The sequence below is a fragment of the Phascolarctos cinereus genome, unplaced genomic scaffold (genome assembly GCF_003287225.1).
Source record: "Phascolarctos cinereus isolate Bilbo 61053 unplaced genomic scaffold, phaCin_HiC Scaffold_5;HRSCAF=322, whole genome shotgun sequence".
Classification (NCBI taxonomy): Eukaryota; Metazoa; Chordata; class Mammalia; order Diprotodontia; family Phascolarctidae; genus Phascolarctos; species Phascolarctos cinereus.
Genome location: NW_027555958.1, coordinates 2443147 through 2456024, shown reverse-complemented (window position 1 = coordinate 2456024; position 12878 = coordinate 2443147). Strand labels below are relative to the sequence as shown.

General features: G+C 52.1%; 1 protein-coding gene across 1 annotated transcript in view; it reads right to left on the bottom strand.

The window, feature by feature from the left end:
* Positions 1-1818, bottom strand: part of PCNT (pericentrin) — a 114383-nt gene extending 112565 nt beyond the window's left edge. The window contains 1 exon segment of the mRNA XM_078154594.1: positions 1535-1818. Coding sequence (XP_078010720.1) covers positions 1535-1591 — 57 coding nt within the window. The 5' untranslated portion in view covers positions 1592-1818.
* Positions 1819-12878: the final 11060 nt, after the last annotated feature.

Here is a 12878-nt window from a genome sequence, read left to right as displayed (position 1 = left end):
AATTAGTTCATCACCTCGCTTCTTTTTTGTGCCTGCGACTGCTCAGTGACAGAGTAAGACAAGAAACACTCCAGACACACAAATGTTCGGGGCTCCCCTACCAGTGGGTGGGCACACACATTAGGTTGTTTTGATGTACCAGGTGCTATTAGGTTTCTCCCCTGTTGATTAAGCAATTAGGTAATAACTGGAAGAAGCCAGAGAAAGGTGCTCCAGCCAATCGACAACATGTCCCTAGGCAGCACAGCATAGGGCCAGCATCTTCTCCAGGAGGCTTCCCACCCCCTGCCCCGCAGGAACAATAGCACAATTCTTTCTTCCTTGTCCAGGCCCTGCTCCACTGGGCATCTTCACCGTGTGACTGCTCAAACGCTTCGAGCGCTCAAACAGTGATGACTCTTTCCCAGGCACACTGCTGCTCATCCCCTTGGGTCCTGGGGCTACTAGTTCACAGACGTGGCTGGGACGGAGCTTGACAGCCCCATATTGCAGAGGAGGAGACTAAGAACCATGGAGGTCAACCACAAATGACACTACAGATTCCAAACTGGGCTCTAAGCAGGTTTTCCTGGAAGCTCAAAGGTCCTAAAGATCCCTGCAGCTGTCCAGGTCTCGCTTCCTGGGGCTCCCATCTCGGGGGGGGGGGCCTTCTTCTGAGCATTGACACCCTCAGTCTCCCTCCCTCTGAGTCCGGAGAAGGGACACATACTTAGGAGACAAGACTGGGTCTGGGCAGGGTGGGGAAGTGGCCTCCCTGGGGGATCCCCGCCTGCTTTCCCTCCATGGGCAGCCTCAGTTTCTCCATCTGTACAATGGGGGCGTTGGACATTTCAGGATCTTAAGGTTGCACTAAGTTCTAAGTCTTTCTGGGTGGGCCTCAGTTTCTCCCTCTGTTAAAGGAAGGCACCAGATCAGTTGGGCTGGAAGGCCCCCCCCAGGCTGGTCTCAGTTTCCCCATCTGTACAATAAGGAGCCAGAACACTAAGGCCCCGAGGGTCACTCCCAGCTTGGGGGTGCGGCGGGGCTCCAGCTCTGGAGCCCTCCTGGCACACGCCTCCTTCTCAACTCCGCCCCACGCCCCGCGCCCCGCCCGGAGCCTGGAGGGCGCGCCCCAAGACCAGCAGGAAATGCATGCCGGAGCTTCCGGCTCGGACTTCTGCATTTCCGGGACCCTTCTAGCGTGCGGACTCGATGGTCAGGCCCCAGGCTCCAGAGGGCGGGGCGACTCGCGGGCCTCCCGGGCTTGGCCCCGCCTCATCCCCATGCTAATTGGCTGGGAGGTAGGGGCGGAGCCTAAGAAAGAGCGGCGGATTCAAGATGGCGGCGGCCAGGAGATGAAGGATTCCAGGCAATATCGCGGGAGGCGCGGCCCCGGCAGGGATCTGCGGCCGCCGAGCTACCGGGCGCAGACCCAGCCCGCGCCTCCCCGCTCTCCTGGAGCCGCAGGTTTCCCTCCCCTCCCCGGTCCCCCTCAGCCTCCCACTCCCGAGCTTGGCGCGCGGGGGTCCCACGCGGAGGTCGGAGTCGGCCCTACCTTTGCCCGGCCGGCCTCCACCTTGCGCCGCCGCCCGTCTCGCTCATCGCACTCCATGGCCCGGCGAGGACGCGCGCAGGCTCCGGGGCGGACGCGACCCTCCACCGCCACTGCAACAGCCGCTGTATTGACACAGCCGCCCCGCCCCCTCTGAGCCCCGCCCCCACAACTGACGAGAGCGAGGGGGCGGGGCGTGGTCCCTCCCCTTCTTTCGCCGCGCCCTCTGAGCTCTCGCTGTGTCTTCCACTCTCAAACGCGCCCACGCCCCTCGGCGTCCTCTTGCGGATGGATGTCTCCGCTGGCCAACAAGCAAACGGCGTCCGCATCTGCCCTACCAATCACGGGCTCGAGGCGGGTCGCTCTTCCGGAAGCCTGACCCCACCCAGCCAACCGCCCGGGGAGAGCTCTGAGTGACAGGCAAGCGAGCCAGCCCAGGCCCCGCCCACCATGTAAAAGAATTGACCAATGAGCTACGGACGTCGACCAAGCCGTGCTCTCTGTGTGGCCAATTTCAAAGGGCCCGCCTCGCGCCCCTCTGACGCGTTGTCCAATCAGAGGCGCAGGCGGGAAAAGGACGGAGGCGGAGGCGCTGGCCTCCGGGCTGCGCCTGGAAGCAGTAGAAGGGCCCGAAGCCCGGGAACTTCGCGACTGGGCGGGGCGAGACGGGGTGGGGTAGGGGGTGGAGCAAAGGTAATCCTCCGCGTTGCTCCTTTTAGGTTGCAGAAGGGCAAACTGAGGCCCAGGGCAGGCTATGTGGCTGTCCCAAGGCTAATTATTCCCCCTTTTACAGAAGGGGAAACTGAGGTGGGGGGCGCTAAGTGACTGGGCCAAGGCCGCAGCTTAAAGTGGCAGAGCCAGCTGGTATGGGGCCGCAGGTGCAGAGTGTCCATGCCCCCCAGTGTCAGGGGGAGGAGGCGACCCCCTGTTCTGTCCCCCAATAAGTGGAGCTTCTCCGTCTCTTTGGAGGGGGCTCTCTCCCCCTCCCCCCACTGCCAGGACAGCTTGGTCAGCACAGACTCTGAGAGCCTGTTCTCAGACCTTTCTTTAACCATGGACACTGTCCATCCCGCCCCCCCAAGGCTCCAGGACACTGTCCATCCCCCTTCAGGGCTCCAGGACACTGTCCATCCTGCCTTCCAGGGCTCCAGGACACTGTCCATCCCACCCCCCTCGGGCACCAGTACACTGTCCATCCCGCCCCCCCAGGGCTCCAGGACACTGTCCATCCCACCCCCCAGGGCTCCAGGACACTGTCCATCCCACCCCCCTCGGGCACCAGGACACTGTCCATCCTGTCCCCCAGGGCTCCAGGACACTGTCCATCCCCCTTCAGGGCTCCAGGACACTGTCCATCCCCCTTCAGGGCTCCAGGACACTGTCCATCCCCCTTCAGGGCTCCAGGACACTGTCCATCCCCTTCAGGGCTCCAGGACACTGTCCATCCTGCCTTCCAGGGCTCCAGGACACTGTCCATCCCCCTTCAGGGCTCCAGGACACTGTCCATCCCCTTCAGGGCTCCAGGACACTGTCCATCCTGTCCCCCAGGGCTCCAGGACACTGTCCATCCTGCCTTCCAGGGCTCCAGGACACTGTCCATCCCGCCCCCCAGGGCTCCAGGACACTGTCCATCCCGCCCCCCAGGGCTCCAGGACACTGTCCATCCCCCTTCAGGGCTCCAGGACACTGTCCATCCTGTCCCCCAGGGCTCCAGGACACTGTCCATCCTGCCTTCCAGGGCTCCAGGACACTGTCCATCCCGCCCCCCCAGGGCTCCAGGACACTGTCCATCCCCCTTCAGGCTCCAGGACACTGTCCATCCCCCTTCAGGGCTCCAGGACACTGTCCATCCCACCCCCCAGGGCTCCAGGACACTGTCCATCCCCCTTCAGGGCTCCAGGACACTGTCCATCCCCCTTCAGGGCTCCAGGACACTGTCCATCCCACCCCCCAGGGCTCCAGGACACTGTCCATCCTGCCTTCCAGGGCTCCAGGACGCTGTCCATCCCACCCCCTCCGGGCACCAGGACACTGTCCATCCTGTCCCCAGGGCTCCAGGACACTGTCCATCCTGCCTTCCAGGGCTCCAGGACACTGTCCATCCCACCCCCCTCGGGCACCAGGACATGGTCCATCCTGTCCCCCAGGGCTCCAGGACACTGTCCATCCCACCCCCCTCGGGCACCAGGACACTGTCCATCCTGTCCCCCAGGGCTCCAGGACACTGTTCGTCCTCTCCTCAGGCCCTTTTGCTGGATCTTTATCCACTGACAAGGCTCTGGCTGGGGTCTGCAGTCCAATTAAGTCAATGGACCCTTTCTCAGAATAATGTTTTTAAATAATTGAAGCTGTTTTGTTTCTTGTATAAATTCATGGCTCCTCCCCCTCCCCACCCATCCTTGGACCTGACCAAGGGCACTTCCTGCTCAGCTCTCCCTGGCTTGGCTCTCAGCATCTCCAGTGGGTTCAGTTAGCATCTTTATACCCACGATCCCCAGGTCACCATAGGGGTTTCAGACAGATCTGCTTATCTTCCCCCAACTTTCCCCTCTCCCTGATCTCCAGGGCAGGACCCTGCAGGCCCTTGAGCTCTCAGGGAGCTATCATCCTCAGCCCCCACACACCTCATTGGTAGCTAAAATGTGCTTTGTATCTTCCTCCCATCTTAGGCTAAGTCCACTTCTTCCCTCTGCCTCTAGCCCTGGTGACTTTCAATGCCTCACCACCTTCTCACTGGTTTTCCTGACTCAGTTCATGCCTACTTGCTGCTAAAGTGGCTTTCCTCAAGCCCTCAGGTGGCCCCACCCACCCCCTGCTCAGAAAACCTCCGTGGCTCGAACCCTAACCCTATTGTCTCCTGAAGCCAATCTAAAACATTCATTGTAGCTTTTCAAGCCCTGCCGAGGTAGGAGAGCCTGGATCCCGGCAATCACCTTTCCATTCTCCTTATGCCTTACTCCTCTCTGTGGACTCCATGATCCAGTGACTCAGTTTCTCTCCATCTCTCAACTCTGTGTCTTTGCACTGGCCTTTTTATCCCTGTGAGACTTGGCCTCATCTGCTTGGCTTCCTTTCCCTCCTTTAAATATCCTTAAACCTTCCCAGCTCCCTGAGGTCAGAGGCTGTGCTTCTGCTTTCAGAATTTGGCATGATGCCTGACACATAGAAGATGCTAGTTAACTTGCAAACCTGTGTGATCACAGGCAAGTCACTCCCCCTCTCTGGTCCTCAGTTTCCCCCTTGGTAAAATGAAGATAACAATAATAATAATAATAATCAACAAAACATCTGCCTCACAAGGCTCCTGAGGAAAAAATGCTTGTCAGTCAATGAGCTTCTGTTGAGTGTTTCTTCTGTGCCAGGCACTGGGGATACAAAGAAAGGCAAAAGAAAGCCCCTGCCCTTAAGTAGCTTAGAATCTAATGAACTGTCTCAAAGCTTAATGTAAGCATGAGGCGGTACCATGTATGAAAGTATTGAGTCCATTTTATGGGCCTTAAGTTTCCTCATCTGTAAAATTAGGCCCTTGGTCTCTATGGTGTCTAGCACTTGGAAACACTATTGGGTCTGGGGCTCGTCAGCTTCTAGGCCTACAGCTAGAAGGGCTCCTGACTTGTCCTCTTGAGTTGTCATGCTTTAGTTAACAAAGTCCAGCGCCCTCATTTTGCAGAGAAAGAATCTGAGGCCTGGGAAGTGAAGGGAGGGAGGTACCCAAGGGCCCATGCGTACTAACTGTCAGAGGTGGGAGCTGTTTTCATTTGCATTTATCTCATTATTACATTTCTAGCTGGCTTGGCTATTAATAGCTTCAGTTTCTTCCTCTGAAAACTGCCTAAGCCTTTGACTGTTTATCTGCTGGGGAATGAGTCTTATGGTAAATTTGACCCAGTTCACTGTGTCTTAGAAATGGGACCTTTATCAGAGGAACTTGCTGCAAACCTGGTTCAGAAGATTTTTTTTCCCACTTACCTGCTTCCCTTCTAATTTTAGCTGAATTAGTTTTGTTTCTGCCAAAGTTTTTTCTTTTTATGTAATCCAAATTGTCCACTTTCTTTTTGATCCTCTCTAGAGGATTTGGTCCTGAGCTCTTCCCCTATCAATAGATCTAGCAGGTAAATGCTTCCTTTCTTCCCCAGTTTGTTTCTAGTGCCACTTTTATGTCCATCACTTTCCTATTTGGAACTTGCCTTGAGGTTACAGTGGGAGGTGTTGGTCTAGACCCAGGGCACCAAGCTCAGATAGAAGTGGGGGCCATTAAGGATCCCTGCAGTGCATGTATGGGCAGCTTTAAAATGTAATGTATTCAGGAAAGATGGGCACCTCTGGTGTGAGGGCTCCTTTCTGCCTTTGATGTCCACCTGATCCATCCAGCTCTCACCTGTGGCATGCACAGCAGCCATACCCCAATAAACCGTGTGGGCAGATGAGCTGAACCAGACTGAGGGTAACCAACAGGCCTCAAACCCTTCTGTGAGCTAGGGGGTGTGAAGACTTCCCCTGGTAGAATAAGAACGTTTGTTCCAACGGCCACGAAAGCAGGGGAAGCAGGCGCTGTGGAGGCTGTGAGAGCTTGGGCAGACATCAAAGACGCCAGGGTCGTCCACTGCATCTTTGAGCCATCACCAGTGAAATTGACTATGTCCTGCCACTGGACCGTGATGACTGGAAAAGAGAGTGAAGCTGACAACTTTGTACGACTCTGCCTCATTTAAATCCAATTTACACACGAATCAAAAGACACTCATGCCAATATATCTTTATGCATTTTGTTAAATATTTCCCAGTTCTGTTGTAATCTGGTCTAGACCTCGTCTCTGCCAGGCTTCTTTCCAGTTTTCCTAATAGTTTTTATTGAATGGTGAGTTCCTAGCCAAGTAGCCAGGATCTTTACTGAGCTTAATACTAAGCTACTGTCTCATTTGCTCCTACATATTGTACATTTATGCGGTTCTGCTGATCAAACTCTGTGTTTCTTGTTGTTCTTCAATTGTTTCGGTCATGTCCAACTCCCATTGGGGGTTTTCTTGGCAAAGAGATTGGAGTGGTTTGCCATTTTCTTCCTTAGCTCAACTTAGAGATGAGGAAACTGAGGCAAACAGGGATCAGTGACTTGCCCAGGCTCACACAGCTAGTAAATGTCTGAGGCTCAGTTTGAACTTGGATTTTCCTGGCTTCAGGACAGGCTCTGTATCCATTGTGCCACCTAGCTGCCCATATGAATATTATAAATTAGGAAATGTGAATTCATGCTATATGAATAATGACTAGTAAGCATCACCAGCCTTTACACTCATGCAGCATTTTCAATGATCTCATTTATTAAGTACCTACTATGTGTCAGGCACAGTATGAGGGCACTGGAGATACAGGAGAAAACTAAGGCTCCCAAAGTTGCCCCCCTCCAGGGAATGTCGTCCCCCCCCCCCCACATACATAGTGATCAGTTCTGTCCTCAGCCAAGAGCCTGTCCAGAGTGCCTGGCTGAAGGTGGCCTCAGAAGACTCTGTTCCCAAAATCCAGGTTTCCTGCTAAGCCTGGGTGGGGTCAGAATGCCTTCCAGGTTAACACTGTCAGTTGGGCTCCTTGGGAAACTCACAGCCTCACCTGAAAGCCTCTTTCAGAGACTAAATGAGCCTGGTTCAGAAGGCAGGAAGGTGTGTCCAATATAGAAAAGCACATTTCTTTATGAGCATGTGAAGGCTGTCTTACTCCTGGCATGTGGAGGCCGTGCCTCAGGGAATGTGCTGGTGGAATCGCTGTCCACTGGCTCAGTCAGGGTGGGAATTACTCCCCACCCCCACACCCAAAGGTCCTGATGTCCTGATTTGGTCCTTAAGATCCTGCATGAAATCAGGCCACACCCAAAGGCTATTTGGATGGGACTTGTGACTGTGGATAGGGAGAAACGTCAATTCAGGGAACTTCCCCTAGACCTAGGACCTAAGGAGGCAGTCTTGCTGTCTCCTCCCAAGCCTGCTTCTCCAGTGATTCCACCAGGCAATGCTAGAGAGGCTTAGTACTACCTCGGGTGTCAGGCCCTGGAGCAGGGGGTCTTCAACTGGGGGACACTGGAGCTTGTTTTTAAAAATATGTGCATCACTGAATTTCAATATAATTGATTTCTTTTCAGATCCAGCTTGTTTTTTATGTGTTTAGAAAACAGGATTTTGAGAAGCCACACACACACACACACACACACACACACACACACACACACACACACGTGTGCGCGCGCGCGCATGCGCGGCCCCTGGGGAACATGGGCTCAAGCTTATGCCCACAGTACTCAGGGCCACATGTAGAGAGCATGTGGAGCTGAGTGGTAATTCTAAACTGGCCTTTCCTCCTTTGGTGGAAGGTCGTGAAGTTCTTTGGGTTGGCCCTTTCCTGTCCTGGAGTTCACAGCTTGAATTTCTCTCCTTATTCTTGAGTCTGCTGCTGTCTTTCCCCTTTAAAAGGTGTGCTCTCTGGTTTGTAGCCTTTTGTGTAACCAGGCTTCCATCCAGACAGTGTTTGGTGCAATGCCGCCAGCCCGGTGCCCTCTTCTCCAGTCTCGGAGGTATTGGACTGGCTGGTTGGCTGTCCTGCATTCTCGAGGAGGACCAAAATGACTTCACTGTGCTAGAGTCCAGTTTCAGTGTATCTGACTGGCTGATCAGACCAAGTATCTGTCTGCCCCCATCAAATAGCCCTCTGGCCTAAGGTTACACTGATGAGGGGTTGAGAAGGAATGTCACTTCCCTGGCCCTTAGCTCACTCTCACCTCCCCCAGTGCTGGTTACACAAAAGACCATCACAGACATCCAGCAGTCAGTAAACCCATAGATTCAAGCCAGCAAACAGAAATTAGAGAAGTTCCACAGATTAGGATAGGAAATGAGAGCTCTCAGCTCAAACCAGTAAAGAAAGAGCATTCTCATATAGAGGAGGTCCTTTCTAGCAGCCTCTAGAATTTCAAGAAAGGCTAAAGACAAGATGGTCCAGCTTTCCATGCATGTCTGCTATTTCAAGGTCTTTCTACTCTTCCTCCAGGAGTATCCTCTGTCTACCTGGATCTCCCTGAATGTCTAGCCCTAACTCGGCAATCCCTTAAGCAAGTGCACAGGGTTGTGCTTTCCCTTTTCTCTACCAATCAGGAGTCCCAGAAATCCCAGGGCTTGGATGGAAGCCCACTTAGCAGCCCAGCACCTGGCACATGGTCAATGCTTAATAAAGATTCTTTACCTGACTGACTAATTCACCAGACAGGAGGAGAGGGATGGTGGATCAGATGCTCTGTCACCTAAAGAGGGGTCTCTTTGTAGCAGCCATTATCCTTCAAAGTCATTATTTGTTTGGTTTTGTTTCCATGCTAGTTTTTATTTTTAATATCACATCATTTCTGAAGATATCTCTTCCCCTGCCTACCTGAAAATCCTTTCCCTGCAACAAAGTTTAAAAAAAAAAACAGCAGGAAAACCAGCTGACTAGTTGACCATATCTGATGGCATATGCAACATTCCACTCCTAGAGTCCTCTAAGTCTCCTGGGAAGGGAGAGAGACTGGTCAAACTAGTTCCAGGAGAAAAGCTAAACGGATGAAGGGGGCCTAGTGTCCAGACTATGGCTGACTGACCAGGTCCTGCAGATGGACAGTGCGTCCAGCCCAGAACTGAAGAGGAGGAAGAGCACGGGGCCGACTGCCTTTGAGGAGGTGTCGGGTGCCTTCAGTGAGGAGCCCAGTGCTGCTCCTGGCCCCAGATCTCATCATTTAAAAACTGTTTTCCTTGTCTTCTGTCTTCTTCTGATGATGCCAAATGCCTGAGAGTCATGGCCCCTCACAGTGTTCAAAAAATCAAGATGGTGGGTGACCTAGAGGGCCACAAGGAGACTCATGGATGGAGGGCCTCCGTTGGGTACAACAGACATCTGGATGTTCAGCAAGGACCTATGTGTGATTGGCAAAGGAAGTGAGCTGGTCACATTATGTAGCAAGTGAAAGGGGATACAACCAGACAGATAGCTGGAGGGCTGGCCCTGAAAAGAGCTTCCAGAATATGGAGGGAATCATCTTCGGAGAACTGAGGGCAAGGAGTACTGAGGAACCAGAGCCACATAAGGGGAGAAGACACAGATGGGCTGCAATCAGTATTGTTGGATGGAAAACATAAGTAGATGGGATCTCAGATCCACTGCTGGGCCCATCAGGGAATTAGGGCACTGAGCCCTCTTCCTCTCTACCAAAGGGTCCCTCTCATCTCCGGACCCAGGCACACTTCCAAAAGAGGGGTCAGGTTCTTTTGTCTCATTGGCTTTTTTTCTTTCTCCTTATATCTCCATCCCAGAGCCCTGGGGAAAATTACTTAAAGCTTAGACTGAGGTCTAGGGCCTTCCTAAAGCAGGAGAGTAAATAGATATTCAGTGTATAAATAAACCAGACATAGGACAGCTATTTATTTCCTCTATACAAAAGAAATGCTCAACATGTAAGACCCACAATTGCACATGGATAGAAAAGCTGAAACAAGCTGTGCTAACAATGTGACTCCTGTTATACTCTCTTCGGAGGATGATTCTGCAAAAGAACACATTAATACTGAGCTGTTGTTCAGTCATGTCCTACTCTTCACGACTCCATTTGCAATTTTCTGTGCAAAGAGACTGGAGTGGTTCACCATTTCCTTCCCCAGCTCATTTTACAGATGAGGAAACTGAAGGCAAACAGGGTGAAGTGACTTGCCCAGGGTCATATATCTAGTAAGCTAAGCATCTGAGGCTGGATTTGAAGTCAGGAAGATGAGTCAGGAAGACCTGAGTCACCTTGACCTCATGGAAAGCTACTTATTCTAAGGGAGAGTGGAAGGAAGAGAGAGACAAGATGAGTCATTTGCTTTTGGAGGTCCTCTCCTCCTGGCTTAGTGACCAATCCTATAGGATGCAGCTTTGATAAATGGCTTCCCCCACCCCCAGGCATTGTAGGGGGAGGGGGCAAGAAATACTTCATCCCAAAGTGACAAATCCTTCCAAGGTGATCACACGGGCTCCTCCATGGGAGGACCCCCATCAGCACGAATGCTCCATTGCATGGAACCGCACAACAGGGGAGCTGAATCTCTTTCCGCTGTTGTTCTTATGAAACCCTTTCTCCTCCTTTGGAGAGTGTCTTTCCATTTACTATTAATAGGATAGTGAAAGGAGGTCAGCTCGGACCAATTCTGAAACTAGATCTGAGATACATTTCAGCTTCAAGATCCCAAAATATAGTACAGCACGTGCCCCAAATGGAAGGCAGCTAGGGGGCAGGGAGGGGACGGGATGTGTTCCTCCTCTTCTCCCGCTCCTGGCACCCAGCTTGGGGAGAGATTCTGCAGATCCCGTAGGACCCCCGGCCTCACCAGGCTGCAGTGGGGATTGTGAGAAATCATAGCAGTGAAAAGCTTGGTGTGATGGAAATGACATGTTAATAATGATGATACCTTGCATTTGTCTAACATTTCAGAGTTTGCAAAGTGCTTTACAAGCATTATCTCATTTGAGGCCCGCAATAACCCTGGGAGGGGGGCCCCAACCCTTCTTAAATTTATACCCTATAGAGTTTGCTTTGTCTCTATTTGTTTGCATGTTATCTCCCAGGCTAGATTGTAAGCTCCTTGAGGGCAGGAGCTATAGCTTTCTTTCTCTGTATTTGTATTCTGGCCCAGTCCAGGAAGCTCTTAATAAATGTTTATTGACTGACTATTTGAGGGATAGCTGGACAGATATCCAGAGTGGGAGATGGAATGTCCAGTAAGTCTAGGGAATAGCTAATTGTCTGGTTTGGCTGGAACAGCCAATGTGCAAAGGGAAATAGTGGGACATCAGCCTGATTATGGAAGGAGGCTGGATTTTATCCTGTCGTCAATAAGGGGCCCCCAAAGGTCTTTGAGCGCAGTGCCATAGTCAGACCTATGTCCTTGGCAGATGAATGGACTGGAGGCAGGAAGGCCACCTGGGAGGCTATTGCAGGAGTCACAACAAGACATGAGAAGGGCCTGTGCCTAGAGGAAAGGAACTCCAGAAAACTGGTCTTGATCCGAGTAAAGGCTGTGCATCTGACTCCAATATCTTTCTGAAACAAAGGCTCCTTAGTGTGGCCACCATAATAAAAGCGTGCTGACATGAATCTTAAGAAATTATACTTTGATCAAGGAGAAAGGGTTCCAAGCAACCACTTAAGCAAACATCTTTCAAGTATGGCTGTGGGCCCTCAGCCTTAGGAGTCCAGTTACCCAGAGGTAAGGAATGGGTCTGCCACCCCAGAAGCTACAGCCATGAGACTGGACAGCTCTGGAAAGCTCTTTGGGAGGAAGAAAACCCCAAAACTGGGTCCTGTGAAAAGCACCCTGGCCATCCTCCACTGAGTGGCCAGCTTGCTGTGATTATGTGAGCTAGCCCAGATTACATTTCCTAACTCTTGGTAAAGTGACTTAGTGAGGGAGAGAAGAGAATCTATTTCACTAGGGGCCATTTTTCCAAATGTTTCATGAAAATGATTTGGGAGAAGGTTGTTGATGGCTTTCTCTCTGCCTGTGCACATGCTGCTACCTCCCAGGTTTCTGAGGAAAGTGGTGGATGGATGGGCAGGAGGATGGCAGGGTGGGGCTTGGGGAAAGTGGGCTTTCTGTGACCCCACCCCAACTTTCAGCAGCAGCATGGGAGAGAGGGATGAGGGAACCAACTGGCCAGCAGGATTCCCTTCATCCTAACAGTGGGGAGCATCTGAGGCATTCCATTTGTATACCAGCAATAGTGAGGTGGGCGCCCCATGCTCTGATTGCTGGGTAGGCTCGGAGGTTTAAGGCTGAGCCTCCCTCCACAGTAAGGAAAGGTATAACAGGAGCTCGCTTTCTCAGGTGCTCCCAAGGTTGATGGGAGCTCATAGCTTGAGAAGTTTTTCTTTGTATCCCCAGTGCTTAGGAAGCCCTTAAAATATGCTTGTGAATTGGTGTTGATTGGTAAGCCCTATAATGGGTTCACTTGGGAGAAAAGGGGGCCAGCTCACCATTTTTTTCTTACACTAGTGATTTAATTGATAGAAGCAACTTCTCAAGAAGGAAACTCCCTTTTCTAGTGCAAGTCAGCACCCACTTGGTGACTCAGGAAGGGCCCTGGGACATTTGGGAAATGGTGAGCCCTTTCCAAACACCTCTCTTCTTCTCTGTCAAACAATTGTTCTTAGAGATTTAACTCCTGAAATCCCCTAACCAGGTAAAATAGGTGATGGCAGCAGGCATGTCCACAAACACCTTATTTTGAAGTGGATGATTTCCAAAAGTTGAGCCATTCATGGCCCTTCAAAACAGGACCTCAGTTTCTTCATCTGTAAAAG